The sequence below is a fragment of the Cimex lectularius genome, unplaced genomic scaffold, assembly GCF_000648675.2.
Source record: "Cimex lectularius strain Harlan isolate CLEC.00 unplaced genomic scaffold, Clec_2.1 scaffold15, whole genome shotgun sequence".
Lineage (NCBI taxonomy): Eukaryota > Metazoa > Arthropoda > Insecta > Hemiptera > Cimicidae > Cimex > Cimex lectularius.
The window spans coordinates 1,360,579-1,379,706 of NW_019392667.1; the positions used below are offsets into that span (position 1 = coordinate 1,360,579).

The 19,128-nt window shown below is 35.0% G+C and overlaps 1 protein-coding gene across 5 annotated transcripts; it reads right to left on the minus strand.

Moving 5' to 3' along the window:
• Positions 1–1,227: 1,227 nt before the first annotated feature.
• Positions 1,228–17,036, minus strand: LOC106673795 (copine-8-like). 5 transcript variants are annotated; one of them, XM_014406068.2, is made up of 9 exons: positions 16,771–17,036; positions 13,715–14,012; positions 9,163–9,396; positions 8,840–9,055; positions 4,881–5,016; positions 4,561–4,822; positions 4,359–4,506; positions 4,167–4,278; positions 1,228–4,107 (listed from the first exon to the last, which is right to left on the minus strand). In XM_014406068.2, exons 1-9 carry the CDS (start codon positions 16,833–16,835, stop codon positions 3,887–3,889), a joined length of 1,692 nt encoding a protein of 563 aa, XP_014261554.1. In that variant the 5' UTR covers positions 16,836–17,036; the 3' UTR covers positions 1,228–3,886. The 5 variants fall into 5 exon arrangements, with proteins under 5 accessions (XP_014261554.1, XP_014261553.1, XP_014261555.1 ...); XM_014406067.2 differs by having other exon boundaries at positions 4,164–4,278; positions 16,771–17,034; XM_014406069.2 differs by having other exon boundaries at positions 4,164–4,278; positions 9,175–9,396; positions 16,771–17,032.
• Positions 17,037–19,128: the final 2,092 nt, after the last annotated feature.

Consider the following 19,128-nt stretch of genomic DNA (forward strand, 5'->3'; position numbering starts at 1 on the left):
CACATAGACTTTTGGCTCCGCCAGTCCCACCAGTGCCCTCAAGCCCTTCCCGCCATCGCAATAAGTTGTAAGCTCTGCCTCACCATCGACACAGGGTCAAGTAGGACTGTTGTGTACAAGAGCTTCAAGTACACTGTTGAACTGTGGTGGCATTTGTCAAGTCAGGAGAGGTGAGGAAACAACAGAGCAATATTGGCCCAGCATGCTTCACTACTTTATTTAGAAATCGTGAGATGAAATCTGGTGTGATGTAGGTTTCAGAAAAACGTTTTCTTTATCATGCCAACGTTTCGATCTTTATTGAGATCATCGTCAGGGCCTGGGATTTACAAACATTGTTTACATTTAACAAATACGTTTTGGATGTGGAAAAGTTAATTTTCTACAATGCAAAATATATTTTTTATATATTCAAAGTATTTCTACTCACTCAAAGTGTTTGTCTTCTGTGTAATTGTGCCTTCTTGTGTCGTGTTGAGAGTGCCTGTGAGATATTTCATATACATGTTTTATGTTTATATACGTTGGATTTTGAAGGGTTGGGGAAGGAAGTCGGTATAGAAAAGACATTTTTGTATAAGGTGTCAGCTTCTTTGAGGTGAAAAGAGCCGACGAAGGGAAAAAATGTGTTGGTAATGGTTCGGCCAGATTATCCTTTCAGGAGTATATAGAAAGGGATAAATAGGAAAAGGAAGGCTAAATTGTTGGGAAATTAGACTATGTAAAAAATATTTGATGTGTGGAATGTAATGTGATGATGTAGGTAACCATTACCAACACATTTTTTCCCTTCGTCGGCTCTTTTCACCTCAAAGAAGCGGACGCCTTATACAAAAATGTCTTTTCTATACCGACATCCTTCCCCACTCCATCAAAATCCAACGTAAGTAAACATAAAACAGCACTATCTCACTGGCCCTCTCAACACGACACGCAAGAATGGCACAATTACACAGAAGACAAACACTTTGAGTGAGTAGAAATACTTTGATTGAATATAAAAAATGTATTTTGCATTGTATAAATTCACTTTTCCNCTCTGAGAAATCCAATAAATATTATTGTTTATTTAAATGCAGGTCAGATTATTCAACCTGCATATAGAATTGTTAAAAAGGTACGAAAGAAATATAAAAGAAATTTAAAGAAAATGTTTTTCTGAAACCTACATCACCCCAGACCGCATCTCACGATTTCTACATAATTGTCGATTAACGGTCACTAATCACCACATATGCCTCACTACCATGCTTAAATCTACCCCGTGGTAGACACTAATAGTATTATAGCCCATCAACATCTACCCCACTCAATATACTCCACAAATTAGACGATACATCCCTCACGGCCATGGACAGTACAGTCAGGACAAGTCTCTACTCAACTTTGCACTCTTTGCCAATACAGCACTACAAAGCAGGAGTTTCCTCAAGACATCATCGATTGGATGAAAGGGCTTGCTCTACAGGGGAACAACTTACTTTCAACGGGGCGCCCCTCAACATAAGTGCTTAGGTTAGGCTCGGGGTAGAAATGTACCACACTCTGTTCCATGATAATCTTGACTCATAATCAAAAGCCAAAAAGGTGTTGTGCTATTTCGGCTAACTACCCACCTCCCTTCTATACACAATTACATCCCTTTGAGTCTGCCTACACAACACCCCTTAGAGTGAGGTGAATCACGGCCCACAAAGTGCTGGTATGCACATGCCACCCAAAAATCCTTACACATCCTGCATGTCGATCATACAAAAATAAAACAGCTTATTATAAAATGAAATTATTATTTTGCAATGTTATTTTGTAAAAACAGTATGCACTGAAATATTGACGATACCCAGGTAGAATCCATTTCTTTTGTTATATAGCTGCGGATCATTATTAACTAATGTTACAAATTTTACATGTTTTCTATGTTAAAATAGTTGTGACAGCTTGCAACACAATGAGACTGTCTTAGGCATGTATCAATTTTCACAGAGTAGATGTAAAATAAACACAGTCAACGTGCTACAAGAAAAGATTATTTTTAATTAGTTATCTTAAACAGTTTTATTTAAATTTTTGTAAAGAAGGTTGAGAAACTAATTTTTCACCTCAACCCTTTTTTGCATAAAAATTAAAAGAAAAGACCACCCCTTTTTTAACACATTCAATACGGAAGACGCTCAAGCGCATCCTAAGTTAAAATCCAATTGGCTAATGAAATGCTCTCAACCTAGACACTTCATTTTCCTTTGACAATTTGAGTAAACTTTGTGAGGAAACATTCTACCTGCATCAATTTGAACCAATCTATCCTATAGTGCATTTCGCCCAACTCCTTGTTTTTTATTGTTTTCCTTTTTGTCCCAAAATTCTGCAAACTCTGTATTGAAGACGTAATTATAAGTTTTTATTGATGTTTTCGAGCATTTATTTCTTCAAATTGATTTATCAGAATTTATTTCTTACAGTTAAATTATTATTGAGAAATTTGATTTTTTTTTTTTTTTTTTTTGGATTACGGATTTTTTAGGATTTTAGAAGTTCCTAATTTTGTCCAGGTATGTTAGGCTTTTTGTAATCTTTAAGACTATATTTATTAGTATTCTAAATACTTTATATTTTGTTGCTATTTAGGTATGTCTACTAAATATCGCCAACCCCCTGGCTGTCTGGCTCCAAAAAAAAAGCCAAATACTTTAAAATAGTCATTACAAATAAGGAAATTCTTTTTAATTCTAAAACCAAAAAAGTGACGATCTGGAATATATTGACAAAAAAATAACATCGATTATGAATATTTTCCTGGTATGTATTTCAAATCTGTTAGTAATAAATGAACGAGAAAAAAATAAAAATCTTAATATTCGATATTTTTCAGAAGTCGAATCGCACATCGTATTGTTGAAATTATACGTTTAATTTTTTTATATTGTATTTTTATATATTTCACTTTTTTATATATTTTATACAAAAAAAATTGTAAATAGGACGGTAAACGAAATATATCATACAATTTGTACATATATTTTACCCGACTAATATACATTCTATTACAAACTTTGTTTCAGGGTACTAGAAACAACCATTTTTTTTTTTTTTTTTTAATACAACATGGACAAAAAAAGAAGTGGAAAACAGGTAAAAATGTAAATGGATTCGATTCTCATAAAATGGAATAGTGCCAACTGGCCGGGGGTGCTCCTGAGCATCCTACTTTTCCGAGCAGGTCATGCGGATCCCATCTCGACTACAAAAGCCGTAAAACGCTGCCGTACTGAATGTGATAATTTTTTTTTTCACATTGAGATTCTAAACTTTGTGTGAAAGTTACAAATTTGGCCGAGCGACTGCACTTAATACAGTTTTGTAATAATTTATATAGTATTTCTGTATGTACAAAAAAACTATATTTTGGCAAAAATTTACTAAAATTGTCAGTCTTTTTTTCCCCTTAGGAAGAATTGTAGTAATGTGAATTCTACTAAGCTATGCCTATTTCATTGTCTATTCCGTAATTCATTACAGTTAAAATATTATTTTGTGTGTTTATACCCTGAGCCGTCTTATAATACTGAGCCTTAACAGAATTAATTTGTTATGTTTAAAACGGAATTCTGACAATTAGAATGATTACTTAAAAAAAAGGAATGTTGTACAGAAAAGCAGTGCAGAGACAAATTAAATATCAAATTTGAATCACAAGATAATTAAATCACATTTAGAAGAAAGTCATACAATCGGATAGAAATTGTAATTGCAAAATTTAGTATGCGAGATACATACTTGCAGGCAGATCATACTCCATGGCAGTGCCCGTAAATGGATTCCCTCATAAAACACCAAAAGTTCCATGACTAGTTAACGGTCTCAGCGTACAGCCTGAACGGTTCTACATTCAGGAATACGCCGCTTCAGGGTCTGGCGGGAGCGTTGAAACGTGAGATTGCGGGGGCTTCGGAACGATCCCGCGAGACTTCATATAAGAGGTGAACTGCGTGGGAATCTCGGCCAGGACTTCTTTTGCGAGCAGGTGTCGCATCGATGATCCTGGACGGCCATGAGTAACAAACTTGGAAAATGGTACGAATTGGACGATATCTCTCTGTGCTCTCTTGCCTGTAACACGATAAAAATTAAACACTATTGAAAGTTATTTTTTGTTTTTTTATTACCACCACTAGTGAGCGCGACGGTATCGCCATCCAACTGCTCCATGGCAGAGAAATCTGCATTTCCAATACCGACAATAATTATCGACATCGGAAGGGCTGAAGCTCTAACAATAGCCTGGAAGATTTATTATATATTTAAAAAAATCATTATGAATTAAAACACAAATTAAATATTTGAATTATATCACAGATTACCTGGCATGTCTGGGGCATATCTGTAATAACGCCATCAGTGAGAATCAGAAGGATGAAATAGCTAGAGCCATCTGTAAAAGTCTGAGCAAATTGGGCGACATGATTTATAACTGGTGCAAAGTTGGTGGGCCCGTAAAGTTGTATCTGCCTGTTAAAAAAAGCAATTAGGATTTTACAGTAATAGTAAATAGAAAATAAATACCTAATACAGGAGCGATAGGCTTCGAGGACTCCTTGGACACCAGAACAGTATGGGCTTGACGGGTTCATATTGACGAAGAATTCATGCCCGACCCTGCCATCAGGAGGCAGCTTGGCGCCAAAGCCAAGAACTGGGAATTGCTTATCGGAGTCGTAATCCTCGATTATAGTCACAACGGACATAATGGCCTGTTCATAGCAGTTCAACTGCCCGCTTGTTATATAATGGAGCGAATCAGGACTCATCGGGTTTCCGTTCGAACCTTGATTCATAAATTAATAAATAATAAATTCAAAAGATGACATTGTTTGAGTCGATACCTGTGAAATCTATCGCTACGGTGCAGAAGATCTGCGTACCCCCTCGGATATAATCCAAGAAGCTGTAGATCGGACGTAAAACACAACTGTCGACCGAGACAGTACCTGACCCTTTGTATGCATCTCGTTTTTTCGCCTGAAACCGTTCAATTAACTATAATGCCATCTGAAGAAACTACTCACCAGAAAGTAAAAATAATCTATATAAGTAAAAGTGAATTTTCATACATGTGTTTATCATAAAAATAAAAACTACTTAACCGATTTTGATTAGGCTTTCACATTTTGTTTTTATTAGTGTCAGGCAGGTTTAGAGACTATAAAATGAATATATACCAAATAATAGGCTTCAATATTTACAAAAAAAAGAGAGATTTCAAGAATTTGTGGCGTCCATTTTCTCAATGTCAGCTGTCAAATGGGCGAATACCATTTTCCTATAATTACACATTTTCCACTAATTTTAAATTCCAATTTGAAGCCGCTAACAGTCAATTGTCGCAAAAACAACACTAACTCATTACAAGTGAACACGAGAGGAAAAAAAATTTTTTTTTTGCACTGGGGTGCCCTCGGCAAGATCGAGCGAGGTCTGGAAGAGGCCGAAGACGCGCGGACGGCATTTGGAAGGCGAAGAAAGCCCGGCCAGGGTTCAGCGGGGACGCTGGCGAGGAGTGGGGTCTCCGACAGGAGTGGACAAGGAGGCCTTGAGCTGAGACTGGTCGGTGTGGACGAGCGAGGCGAAAAAGTAAAACGTGACAGTGTATAATTTAATTTTTGGGACTTTTCTCATTGTCGTGGAGTGGAGGGTTCACGTGTGCGAGGGGAGAACCGTTCTGGAACGACGAGAAAAAGGACGTACACGAGGTTCGAGCTTTTAAGTTATAAGATTGGTTTCTGGACAGTTTTTTTTTTTAACTCTGAAGAGACTTGATTTATTTATTTATTTAATTTTTTTGTTTTACATCTTATTCTTAATACAGGAGATTAATATTTTATTTTCTTGTTTTTTTTTGTTTTTTTATTTTTTTTATATATTTTTTATTTGTTATTTTGTTATTTCACCCCGAGGGTTTCACTGTTTTCCTAAAGGAAGAAAATAAAATAAAAACAGTGTGGCGCTCGATTATTCCCCTTTTGGAGACGAAGCGGCCACAGGAAAAAATCTCCACTGACCCCCAGGTACCCGGCGACCAGGTGAATTGCCAACGCTCCGGCGAGGAACTGTAACCCTCTCTATAATCGCAAAAATTACTGAATTAGTTTTGGTTGCAAAACTACTGATAGATTATAGTCACAAAAACTAAAGAATCGGTTTCACCGATGTAAAGATAGGAAGATACAAACTTCACAGTTGAATCTTTACTATAGGCAGCAATGGTATAAGTACGGGAACGAACTACCGGCCTAACCGCCAAACCATCAGAATTGGAAAAAGTGCTCCAAGTGAACGTTTCAGTGTACAAAGGTAAAGACTATAAAAACTGGTTTTGCTTTACAGGTATACATGAACAATTATAAATTGTATAAATAAAATATTAATAAACATTCCAATTTGTTTACAATCAGGTTTGCGGTCACAAAGAAGTGAGCATTGTAAATTCTTCACCAACCGACATTTATTACAGTTATCTTTAGGGCTACTTTGCATTATAAATAAATCTGATTACATAAATATATATAATGATACTGTAAGGCCGCCCTCGTCTTTGTTATATTGTTAAAATAAAAATAAAAACTTTTCATGACTGTTGAATTATAATTGTGATGTTTATATCGGTGTCTGATGGGAATATCGGTCATTGGCATAAAGAAAATGACTTCGTATCCTGGCCTGAAAATAAAAAATTAATTTAAAGGACCATACAAAAAGGTCTGTAAATCTGAAGGGATCGCAGACCCTGACAGGGCCACCAGGAGGGTACCCAAAAACCTGGGAAACAAATCTGCAATAAGTGGACAACCGATCAAATAAATAACTAATTTTTCCAATTAATTAATGTTTTTATGTAAGGTCTTGGTTGAAATGAAAAAGTCAGTGTCACGAGCGAGATTCAAACCCACGACCTTAGGCTCAATATGCCATGGCTCTAACCACTTGAGCTATCTTTACTTCGATCTTCCCATCTCAACCTCACTTCTCGAATCTTCCCTCCTTTTTGCCATTTTTCAAATATCAAATGGAAGTTAGAGTGCGAGCGAATCGAAGTGGTAGAGCAGCGGCGTATTTAGCCGAAGGTCGTTGTTCGAATCCCACTCGTGGCACTGACTTTTTTATTTCAACCAATACCTTTCATAAATATTAATTAACTAGGAAAAAAGTTAATTGGTCAATCAGACCACGAACTGTCGTGGATAATAAATAACCAATGTCTAGTTACTTAAGGCTGAAAGGTTGTTACTAGTGACGTGGTGCAAGACCCCTGTCTTAGCCTGCCCTCCCACGCTGTGAGAACTCCCTCGACTTTTGATTTTCGTTTTTAACCCCTACTCTGGTAGAGAAACTGGTATAAAAAGGGATGATTTGGAAATCAAATGTCAGTCTAAAGCAGTACAGAGTTCAAACCGACTGAAGCCACACTCTTCTGGGACTCAGCCAGGAAGGACCAGCCATTGCAACAAGTCGAATAGAGTCGACTGCCAAGGACCCAGGAAGAAGATCCTGGTGGAAGAAGGGATGATTTGGAAGCTGGTTTTGGGTAAGTCTTGCAAATACGCTCATCCAGATTTAGAGTTGTGGCTGACTTGGTAGATTAGTTAAGTTTTTGTTGTGGTTGTTCATATGTAAAAAGAAACAGAAGTGTATTGAAATAAATGTTGACGAACGTTCTCTTTTTCTTTTCTTTTATTTTCTTAAATCATTGAACCTCATTGCCCTATACAAAAATAAGCAGCGAAGCACTTACACCAACTACTCTCTTATAAATTAGAAGAAAACAAGCGAATAGTGAAAGATTATCCGGCGGTACGGTCACGTACATGCGCTCTTCCACTTACAATAAAATAATATATAATGATATTTTTAAAAACAATTTAGTCTCAATTTTTAATTTAAATTTTATAAGTAAGTTGTAATTATTGGCAACTGTTGTTTTTAATGTTATTAGTTTAAAAATATTTTATTGTAATCAATTTATTTACGACAATGTACCTTAGTCCTGAAGATGACTGTAATACAGGTTGAAAGCTTGGCATAAAAGTTGCAGTATTCACTTCTTTGTGACCGCATCTCTGATCCTCAACAAATCAGTGATACCTGACGTAATACATCTTACCTTCATTAATAAACATGATTTTACCGAACACCACCCCATGGCAACTTCATAAGTCGCTGAGAATTGAATCCTGATTACACGATGAAAATATTGCAAAAATAGGGAAATTTTGAAAGGTTGTAGGTTGAGATGAGGTGTTGGTGTCTGAGTGGATCAGTCACGATAGCCCAAGTGGTAGAGCTACGGCGTATTTAGCCGGAGATCGTGGGTTCGAATCCCGCCCGTGACGCTAACTTTTTCATCTCAACCAAGACGTTAGATAAAAATCAATTGAGATAATTCTTACTAAAATTCAAAGGAGGGGATGTGCTAATACCAACCACTTATACCAATGATACCACCAAAAATACCTTTCCAATTCAAACTATTGCAATTTCAAAATTAAACTGGCTTTTGCAATAATGATAAACAAAACTCAATGTCAATCAATGCTATTATATGAATTGAATTTGGAGAATCCGTAGTTTTTTCACAGACAATTATACATGCCCCAGGAAATCAAGGGATTTTTTGTTTGTATATATTCCAAATGGAATAATCTCCAAAAACATTGTCTATCCAAGAGCATTACAACGAATTTAACTGCTAATTGTATTTATCTGAATAAAGCAATAATTACAATTTAAATCAAAAGAAAAATAATATATAATATATAATATAGTAAAATAAATAATTAAAAAAGACCTGTTTGTCTGGATTGATGAGTAAATAGTTGCTTGGAGTTGATTGGTCAAGGAGGTCTTTCAATGTGGTATAAAACTCGCCGATGAGCTGATGATTGCCACTACGGTTCCAGTCGTAGCAGACAAACTTTATCGACCTGTCGTAGTCTCCGTTGCAAAGATTCCTAACAGGGAGGCAGAATTCTTTCCAAGACGGATTCAAAGTCACTTTGATTACCTAAAACGGCAACGACGCGAGGTCAACGTATGAGGTAAATTTGAATTAAACACAACCTCAGAACAGGAGGAAGTGGTCCCTCTACGAAACTTCAATACCTCCTGTACCTTTGAAACTACCTCTGTCCTGTAGACCAATGAGTAAGCGCCGCTCTCGGTCGATTTGAATATCTCCAGGAATGGATCCGACTTGCCAAACCAGTCCTTCTTGTCTAAATTGTGCCCGCTTAGCTTGATATGAACTTCATCTTTGGAAGAAGAGAGCTCTTCTACGGACGCTATCAACGAGCCAAGTCTGTGATCTCCAGAACCTTTTACTCTCGGTTTCAATGTCATTTCCAACTGTAAGTCATTTCTATTGTTGAAAATTTTTTCAAAGGTGGATTATTTAAAATGAAAATGATTAGATGTGCATAAAGGATTTTCTTTATTCAGAGTGCATGATTAAAAATAGAAAAAAAATAAGTTACAAAGCAGTTTACCCTGGCCATTACCTCACTGCTTTGGTTTGCCAGGACAATTTCGCCATTGCACCATCTTCAATCCTGTATATTTATGTTATCTTAATCATGGTCCTTTTCCAACCTTTTATTTCTTTCAAACATGACTAAGAAAATATAAACAAAACTGAGGAGGGTGAAAAGCCAAAACATGTCCGACAGAACCCAGAAGACACACAAAATCTCACATTTTAATTTTGTTTGTTAATGATTCCCCTCTCTGATTATACCGTTTTTTTCTAAAATTATTTATCTCCTTAACAAAAAAAAAGTTCCAGAAAAATATTTTTTTAATATTCACAAATAGATGGAGAAATTGGTCTATACAAATGGGATCGCCAATTTCCATGAAACTTTTTTTGATGATAGTAAGTCAAAAAAATTTCATGTGCCAGAGCATTCTTGCCACTGAGCTATATGAGGCAAGAAAAGGAAAACAAAATATTTGAAGTACTTTTTTATTGCAGTTTTCTGCCTTTTTTTTAACATAAAATAAGTCAGGTTGTATTAATTAGATTAGAGAAATTAGACATATAAAAAGCTACAAAACCAAGGCTTCAGTGAAGTAGGCCAAAAAAAATATTTTTGTACAAAACTCATTCATTTTATACACCATTTAAAACCAATAAGCTATAGGAGGCGAGAAAAGGAAAACAAAATATTTTAAGTATTTTTTTATTGCAGTTTTCTGCCTTTTTTTTAACATAAAATAAGTCAGATTGTATTAATTAGATTAGAGAAATTAGACATACAAAAAGCTACAAAACCAAGACTTCAGTAAAAAAAAATTATTTTTGTACAAAACGCATTCATTTTTACACCATTTAAAGCCAATGAGCTTTATGAGGCGAGAAAAGGAAAACAAAATATTTTAAGCACTTTTTATTGCAGTTTTCTGCCTTTTTTTAACATAAAAATAGTCAGATTGTATTAATTAGATTAGAGAAATTAGACAAATAAAAAGCCACAAAACCAATACTTTAGTAAAGTAGGCCAAAAAAATTATTTTTGTACAAAACGCATTCATTTTATACACTATTTAAAGCACTTAAATACAAATTTTTATAGCAGGCTAAAAAATAGATATGAATTGCAAAAATCCAACTACACTCGCAAGTAACAATTCTATTTTCCAAACATGAAAAATTAGCAGTCAAGAAAAAATCAATAATTCATAAAAATATTTTAAGTGATTTATATAACTTTTATTTAAATACATAATTACGTATCTATCATTCAATTATTTAACCTAAGGTGTGAAAATAACATGCTGGATCGTAATAAATGAGATTAGAAACATTAACACCTTTGTTTTAAGGACCTTATAAAGCTCATAAACACAAATTTTTATAGGAAACAAAAATAGAGGGTTATGGATGGAACAGCCAGGAACGTTTTTTTTTTGTTTTTTTTCCCCCTAGCCAAAGCTCACTGTCCCACTTAAAAATTCATAATCGGGATTTTATTCTAATTTGTTATTATAACGATAGGAAAGCTTAATTTCTCTTCTTTCAGACTTTATCAAGAAGGTTTTGATTTTATGTTATTATAAGTGAGAAAAATAAGGATGAAATCAAATTAAAACTCCTTCAGCTTTTATTTTACAAAAGCCAGATTTGTACTATTATAATTTACAGGATTCCTGGGTTCGAAACCAGCAGCCCTGCATAAATTCCATAAAGCATAAAGCTTTTTTCCTAAAAGCTCCCCGGGGGTTTATATAATGTCTGCTTTTGCGGGTAAAAAAAAAAGCTATAGTTTCATGTGGATATGTGGAGTTGTTTCAAAGTTACTATGATTTATGTGGTTCAGAAAAAAAAAAATTATTTTTGATTTTCCCCCAAAAAAATTTACCCTCTACATTTTCCTTTAAAAAAAAAAAAAAAAAAAAAAAAAAAAAAAAGAGGCCCACCACAGGGTCCTCGATGTTCCCTCAATGATCAATACTCTTATTCATACCATAAGATCTAGAAACCGGGCATCAAGGTACTGAAATATTCCGACGAACGACCTGCTCTCTATTTAAAGTAACTTTGCATCTATCATCAATCTCGCTAATAAATACACTCATTCATACACACATGCTATTCTATGTAAAAATAAAATATAGATTGGGGGCCATCAAGGTATTTACTATTCCGCCGATGAACACTCCGCTCATTCATACCAAAAACGACTAAACCTAGATAATATACTGTCAAAGTACTTAGATCGAATGATGTATGAATTGTCAAACGGCCCGTTCTCATTCATACAGAATTCTCACAATAAATACACGCTTTCATATTGCACGTATGGAAAGGAGCAGATTGTAGTAGGTCCATCTGTAAATATTCCAATAAATTCTGATAAGTCACTGTTAAGCACCAAGATTTTCTTTACGTCTGGGGGTTGGCCAAACCTTAATCTGTAGTGTTTCAGTTTTGCACACTCCATCAATTCTGGCATTGACTCATCTTACTGTGGGTATCATCTCTGACCGCCCTCAAGAGAGATGCATGTGGCCTATCCTCAGTCTTGTTAAAATCGTTCTGTATTTCTTTTTCATTTTCTCCACAGGCCATGGTTTGCCCGTATCTTTAGTTTTTCTGTCATTTCATTCCAGTCTTAATTATTATTTTATTATCTTGCATTAAAAAGCTAACCAACCAAGATAAAATAACCTTGAAATAGACATAACACTGCAATTTTTTAAAATAATTACTTAACTTACTAAAAAATGTTTTCCTCTCAGCTCCTTGGCAAGAAACTTTCGGTAATATTTTTCAACCTAGTATCACCAAAAAAACATTTCATTGATATCGGTGTTCCCTTGTCCGCAGCCTCACTTTGTAAGCAAAATGAAAAAAAAAAAAATGAAATTTATGGTTGGTATTAAAATTTGTTCTGTTTTGAATATTTGAACCGCATTTATTTATGAATACCTGATGAGTATAATCTATCTAAAATATATTTTTGGATTTTAATAAAATATTTTTTTATCCAATTCACTAGTTTTTGTGTCCGCTTGACCAATTAATATCTTTCAATTAATTAAGGTTTTTAGTCGAGATAAAAAGTCAGTGTCACGAGCGGGATTCGAACCCTCGACCGGTTTTTAGTCGAGATAAAAAGTCAGTGTCACGAGCGGGATTCGAACCCTCGACCGGTTTTTAGTTGAGATAAAAAAAGGAGGGAAAATTTAAAAGGTGGGGTTTGACATGGGAGGTTAGGGTCCGAGTGTCACGATAGCTCAAGTGGTTGAGTAGTGGTGTATCTAGCCGAATGTCGTGGGTTCAAATCCCGCTCATGACACTGACTTTTTTATCTCAACTAAAAACCTTAATTAATTGAAAATATTTTTTTATCGTTACAGATAGTTGTTAAGAAATTGTTAATTAACCGTATAGTTGTAAATAAAATAGCTAACGAAACAGTAAGGATCAGTATGGTTTTTTCAAGCATTTAGCATATAAGCACTTTTTTATTCTAATCAGAAAAACCAGGCTCTCTTAATATTTATCATTACATGCAACATACCAAGAACATATTTTTATACTAGACAGGTTCAATATTAGTTATGGACAAATATTAAAAAATAAAACTTGTATAACATTTTTATGAATGAAAGATATCTTTAGTTCTATCAGTTTTAATTGAATCAAAGCAGAAAACCACCAAAGAATTTGTTTTCATGCAATTTTATACTATAAATTCATTTTATATATAATCAATTTGATATCTCATTTAAAATTTACGTAAGCATAATTTTATTTGCAAAAGTGATTATTTTGCAACATATTTATCGCTTCACTTCACCTGGAGATGACACCTGAATAAAATTAACTGTAACAATAAATTTAACTGTTTGTATTCAAATTTCTGAGTGAGTTTTTCTCCAAATGAGGTAAAGCTAAGCCGACGTTTACAAATGCACATGACCACCACACAGAAGAACCTTTGTTAATTGACTTACAAACTAAGAAATTTCACCATTTAAAGAAGGCAATTTATATATTGAAAGTAGAAGAAAACATGTCTCACACATGCATCATAAATCACAAAATGCAAACCACACAGTAAGCATTTTTTTTTTTTGTAATAGGAAAAAAGTATGCATGCCAAGAGGATTTGAATTGAGAAAAGGGTCTTCTGTTAGTAATATAAATTTGAATATATACCCTGTTGGCTACCTTTCCACCAGTAATTATCTGTCCAAGAGTGCAGGTGGCAAAACCGAGGAAATCGTGGTCCTCGAGTCGAGCGCTCGACGAATCCACATCGTAAACCTCGAACTTGAGCTGTTGCTGTTCTTCGAATTTATACTGCATCGTGCATTTCTTGGCGAAATCCGGATCGTGCGAGTTGGTTATCACCTCGGTCCTGTGAACTTCGATCCAGCGATCCTCGCCAAAAGGCTTGACGAATGTGACAACCATCGGGTCCGATTTTGAGAGAACATCTTTGCAGGATAAATTTCTATAAAAACATGTTTATATTACAAAACAAATAAATTGTAATAAATCGTACAAATTCTTGGGGAAAATGCTTGGTAAAGCCACCTCGGGTCAATTAGAACGAAGTTTGATCAAACAAAAATAGATAAATTACCTTACATCTAACAATAATTGACTGAGAATGGCTCAGATTTCTAGAGATTTGCTTATTTAGCGCTTTACTTGTTCTTTTTGCTTTTCATAAAGCAAAAGGAGAGCCCCTAGACAAAAAATAACTGGAAAATTCCAAAAATTTTAAGGGAGTCATATCAGCACCCAATGCACTCAATATTCCACTATCAGCCCTCTCTCTTAATTAACTTTCTTGCATCAACAGCAAAGCTAAAAAAATCTGGTTTGTGGCTTAATAGAACAGAAAAATTTGTGAATGTTAATAATTTATTAAGTGAAAACCAAATGGGATTTCGGAAAGGATTCTCAACTTGTGACAATTTAGTTGTTTTGTTCAACTAAATGAGTCTGAGATTCTCCAAATCGAATAAAAAAGCATTTTGCTTACTTATTGACTTGAAAGCAGCATTTGATAGCATTAACTGTTTGGCTCTTTTTCTAAAACAGTAAAACTTGGGGTTTTCTTTCAAATTTGTTAAGATATTGAAATTGTTATTTTCAGTGGCAAAGTAGAATATCTGATTCTTTCGAGGTGCATTGTGTATGTCAGGGTTGCCTATTGAGCCCGATATTGTTTGTTTTGTTCTTGTTGTTCAGTGGCCGCAGAAAAAAGTGAAAGTATCTGTCCAATAAGTAGGATTTTAGGATCAGGAAAAGGAAGGACTTTTTTAAGCTTCCAGAAGAGCCCCGAATGCCATACCCGATTGAAGCTTGCTTCACATCTAGTTTTGCACTGCAGCAACACTCCTTTTGCTCAAGAGCGCTAGCGATGATGTCTACAACTGGCACTGTTGAACATCTGAAATTAACTTAAAAACAGTACCAAGTCAAGGAATCATTAGTCGTCACCGATGATTTTTGTCTTCCCCCTTGGTCTGTCAGACTCGACAAAAACCGCACAATCACAACAATTTAAATAGCAAAAGCAAGGATAAGCAGACCAAAATGATCTGTGATGACAATTATTATCACCAGAGGAAATCTCACTCAAGTCAGTACAATAAATTTAAAGCTGAATGAGTCAGATTTAAAACGTTGCATTGTATTTCATCATATTGAACGATGTGTCAATTGCACAATATAATCAATAATCCATAATAATAAATTATGAATGAACGAAAAACTCTTATATTTACAATATAAATAGAGAACAATAGAGAGAAGAAAAATTTAAAAGTAAATAGACAATGGATCAAAAAATCTGTCTGCTGTAGGTCACTGTGTTAAAAAAAAAAATTAACAATTAAAATTCTATATGCATTCATAAAAAGGGAAAAGAAAAAATGACAATAAAAAAAATATGTATATTACTTCAGCAATAAAATCAAAAATTAAATTCTTGTCTGCTCATATCTGTAGCTCCAAGCCTGCCTCATAAACCTCATAAAAAGGTCTAGATCTTGAACACTCCAAAAAACCCATTAGTTCACCCCTTGACAGAATGAAGCAAGCGGATCTAACCCAGAATTGAACACTCTGCCAAAAAATGAAAAACAGATTCGAGGGCGTGCGAATTGCAAAGCGAACAGAGAAGCCTGCTCACCACTATTCCACACGGCCAAGTTCAGCTGAAGAATTTTAAAAAGCCAACGCAGCCCAATCAAAGAGTAATCTTTAATTAATTATTCAGAAATTGTGAGATGCGGTCTGGGGTGATGTAGGTTTCAAAAAACATTTTCTTTATCGTGCCAATGTTGTGCACTCTCAACACGACACGCAAGAATGGCACAATTACACAGAAGACAAACACTTTGAGCCCTGAAGATGATCTCAATAAAGATTGAAACGTTGGCACAATAAAGAAAATGTTTTTTTGAAACCTTCACACCAGACCGCATTTCTGAATAATTATCGATTAACGGTCACTAATCACCACACATTTCTACACGTAATCTTTAAAATTGGGCTTCTTCAGATCGAACGCTAGACGACCCCTTAACTCTTTATATAATGAAATGTACGCTGATCTCATGGCATGATCGGTTCCCTGCGGTGTTGGGAATCAATCCAAAACAAGAGATCCAAGTAATGATTTCCAGGCGGAGTACCAAGAAATCTCTGATCGAATTTTTTCAAGTTAGGTAATTTTTGAGTATCAAGTCTGGAGAACCCAGCATCTTCAGAATAAAGGAAAAATACAGTTTGAGAGTAAATACAAACAGTAGATCAGCAGAACAAATCAGAAGTGACACAGCTAAACATTGATCGGTCACTATTATATTATAATATAATAAATTCAGTAGTAGAAGAAAAAATTTTATGCAGAAAAAATGGAATAAATTGTCAATAAAAGATTTTTTATTGCTGGTTTGGCCAAAATTAGACTGTGTTTAATTTTTTTATTGTTTAATTTTATTTTTATTTAAGAGAAGATCCCATGTAGGTAAGAAAGTCCGAAAGAAAACCTAAAAAAGGAAAAAATGACCCCAAGAGGCATGAAAAAACACATTTGATTGTGTGATCTGTCAATATTAATGTGTCCTTTAATTAATAAGAAAGGCACGCCCGATGAAAATAAATTAATGTTGTTTAAAGAATAAAAGCAATTTAAACAATGAAAAAGTTAAAGTGGAAAAAAAATGTTAATAAAATTATAATGTAAAACTGACCTGCAAGCAAGGGAAAGCTCGACTTCTGAGACTGGCTGGGCCGCAGAGCCCGGTACAAAAGCCATCTCGGCTGGTTCTACAGGTGGAGTCGGAACGAATCCTGTTAGCAAACGGGCCGAACGAATGCTGAGTGGCGACTGGCTCGCGAAAACGAAGGAGGCTCAGCAAATCAGCAGCTCATTACTGGTCGAAACGGGTCAGCTTGCAACCTCTCGCCGACGGAATTCGAGGAAAAATGACGACTCCCGCGTCATCTGACGTGTCGTTCTCGTCAAACGACCTGATTCGAACCGTTCCGATCATTAATTCACAAGGACACTACCCCAAAAGATAAAAAATAAAAATGAAAAAAAACTAACTTCCTATTACAACTTTGAAATATTCTCGACTATACTATGAAAATAATAAATGAAAAATTAAAACATAAAATAAATAAAGAAAATATAATGGTAATATACTGCATTAAAAGCATAATTAATATTTCTTTTATATACTTATTACCATCTGTACAAATCATATACATAATAATAATCAATGAGCCTTTACTCATGCTGAGACTGTTGCTAGTCTGACTCTATTATTATTATTGGACATAAAAGCCTATGTGAAATGTTCAAATTATGAAACAAAAATTCAAAATTCTAATTAAAGAACAGGACTAAATTTTATAATATAAAATGGAATTTTTGCATAAATTTGCCCTTCCAAATTTAAAATTTTAAAAGGATAGATTAAATGGATAGCATTAGGATAGATTAGTTTATGACAATGTTTGGAGTCTGAGCTTTATAGCACTAAGGGATATGGCTAACCTGATACGTTAGGGCGTGAAATGACCTTAGCTGTTAAAACACCCTTAAAAATTAATAATAATTTTATTTGCAAAAAGTATAGTAATAAAGTAGATGTATTAGTTAGGGTGTGATATGCTGTGCCGTTTAAGAGCTATTGCCCCGTTCTGTGCCTATAGTACACCAGTGAGTCCTAGATCATCAAGGGACTTGATTAGTAGGCCTGGTTTCAGTGGTTGAATTTTTTCTACGGTCATATTGTACATCCCAAAGCACTTCCTTCTGCGGCAAATGTAGCACCACGGTTTGTTAATAGGTGTGTTGGTGTCTTCTCTGCCTCTTTGCAGAATCTGCATGTGCCGTATTGGGTTTTGCCAATCTTCTTTAAATGTCCGTTTAGTTTGCAGTGTCCTGTTAGGATTCACAGTTTTCTTCCTGCTTCCTTTAGTTCATTCTGTTACTTCTTTCCTTCCGAAATTTTTTAGGAGATTCTTGGATTGTGTGCAATGCGTGAATTCATTTTCTTTTTGTCCTTCTGTCTGAGGCCTATGCCACTGAAGGGTTCGGGTCCTATCAGCGGTGTAGAAGCCACTTTCCTTGCAAGGGTGTCCGCTTTCTTGTTGCCTTCTACTCCCACATGTCCTGCGACCCAGCAGAGGCTGACTTTGTTCTGCCTACCTATGTTTTATTTGGTTTTGCAGTTCAACACCATCTTCAAACTAATGATATTTAAGCTTAGTTCTTTAATCGTTCCATGGCTATCTGACATGATAATTACGTTCTTGTTTTTGTACCCTTTAGTCAAGCAGTAATACAGTTAAGAGAAAACATAAATGGAGAAAAAATTTAAGGATAAAATAATAAAACAATAACTAAAAGGCTCGCTGGAACGAAAGTAATGAAAAGCTAAAAATAGATAAAATTACAGTGAGGCCATGGCACGTGGAGAATTTGGAAAAATGTAACAAAATAATATTAACAACATTGCAAATAGATCACACCCATCTCACTTCTTAGTGGGTAGAAGTCAAAAACGCAGCCCACTCTGTGGAAACCCGGTAACAGTGAGACATATATTAGAAGAATGTAATAAGTTAAGAGAGTACCAAGAACAGTGTGACCTACTATCTAATCAGGAAATAGTTCTTAAGCAGTGACTTCAAAGATAATCTTTGACAAGATAAATTGATGCGTATGGATACATATAACCAACTACACATGGTATATCTCCATTTTGCAGTGTGAATGTATTTATTAGCGGGTGAGGTATGTCTGGGTGTGGCTGTGACTGAATCGAGTAGCTCACAAGCCCGAATAAGTTTAGGTAATTATATATTTGTTGTGGGATGTGAGTAACAAGTTGCCGCTATCAAGGTTACAGTAATACTGCCGAGATGCAACTTCTCCATTATGAATGTATTTATTAGCTTGAATGTTTTGTGTAAATGGACGTGGATGTCGAGGAATATCGAATACTCCACAAACCCGTCAAAAGGAAAATATTCTAATGGATGAATGAAATTCTGTACATACTGAATGTATTTATTAGCACGAATGGAAGCAAGTC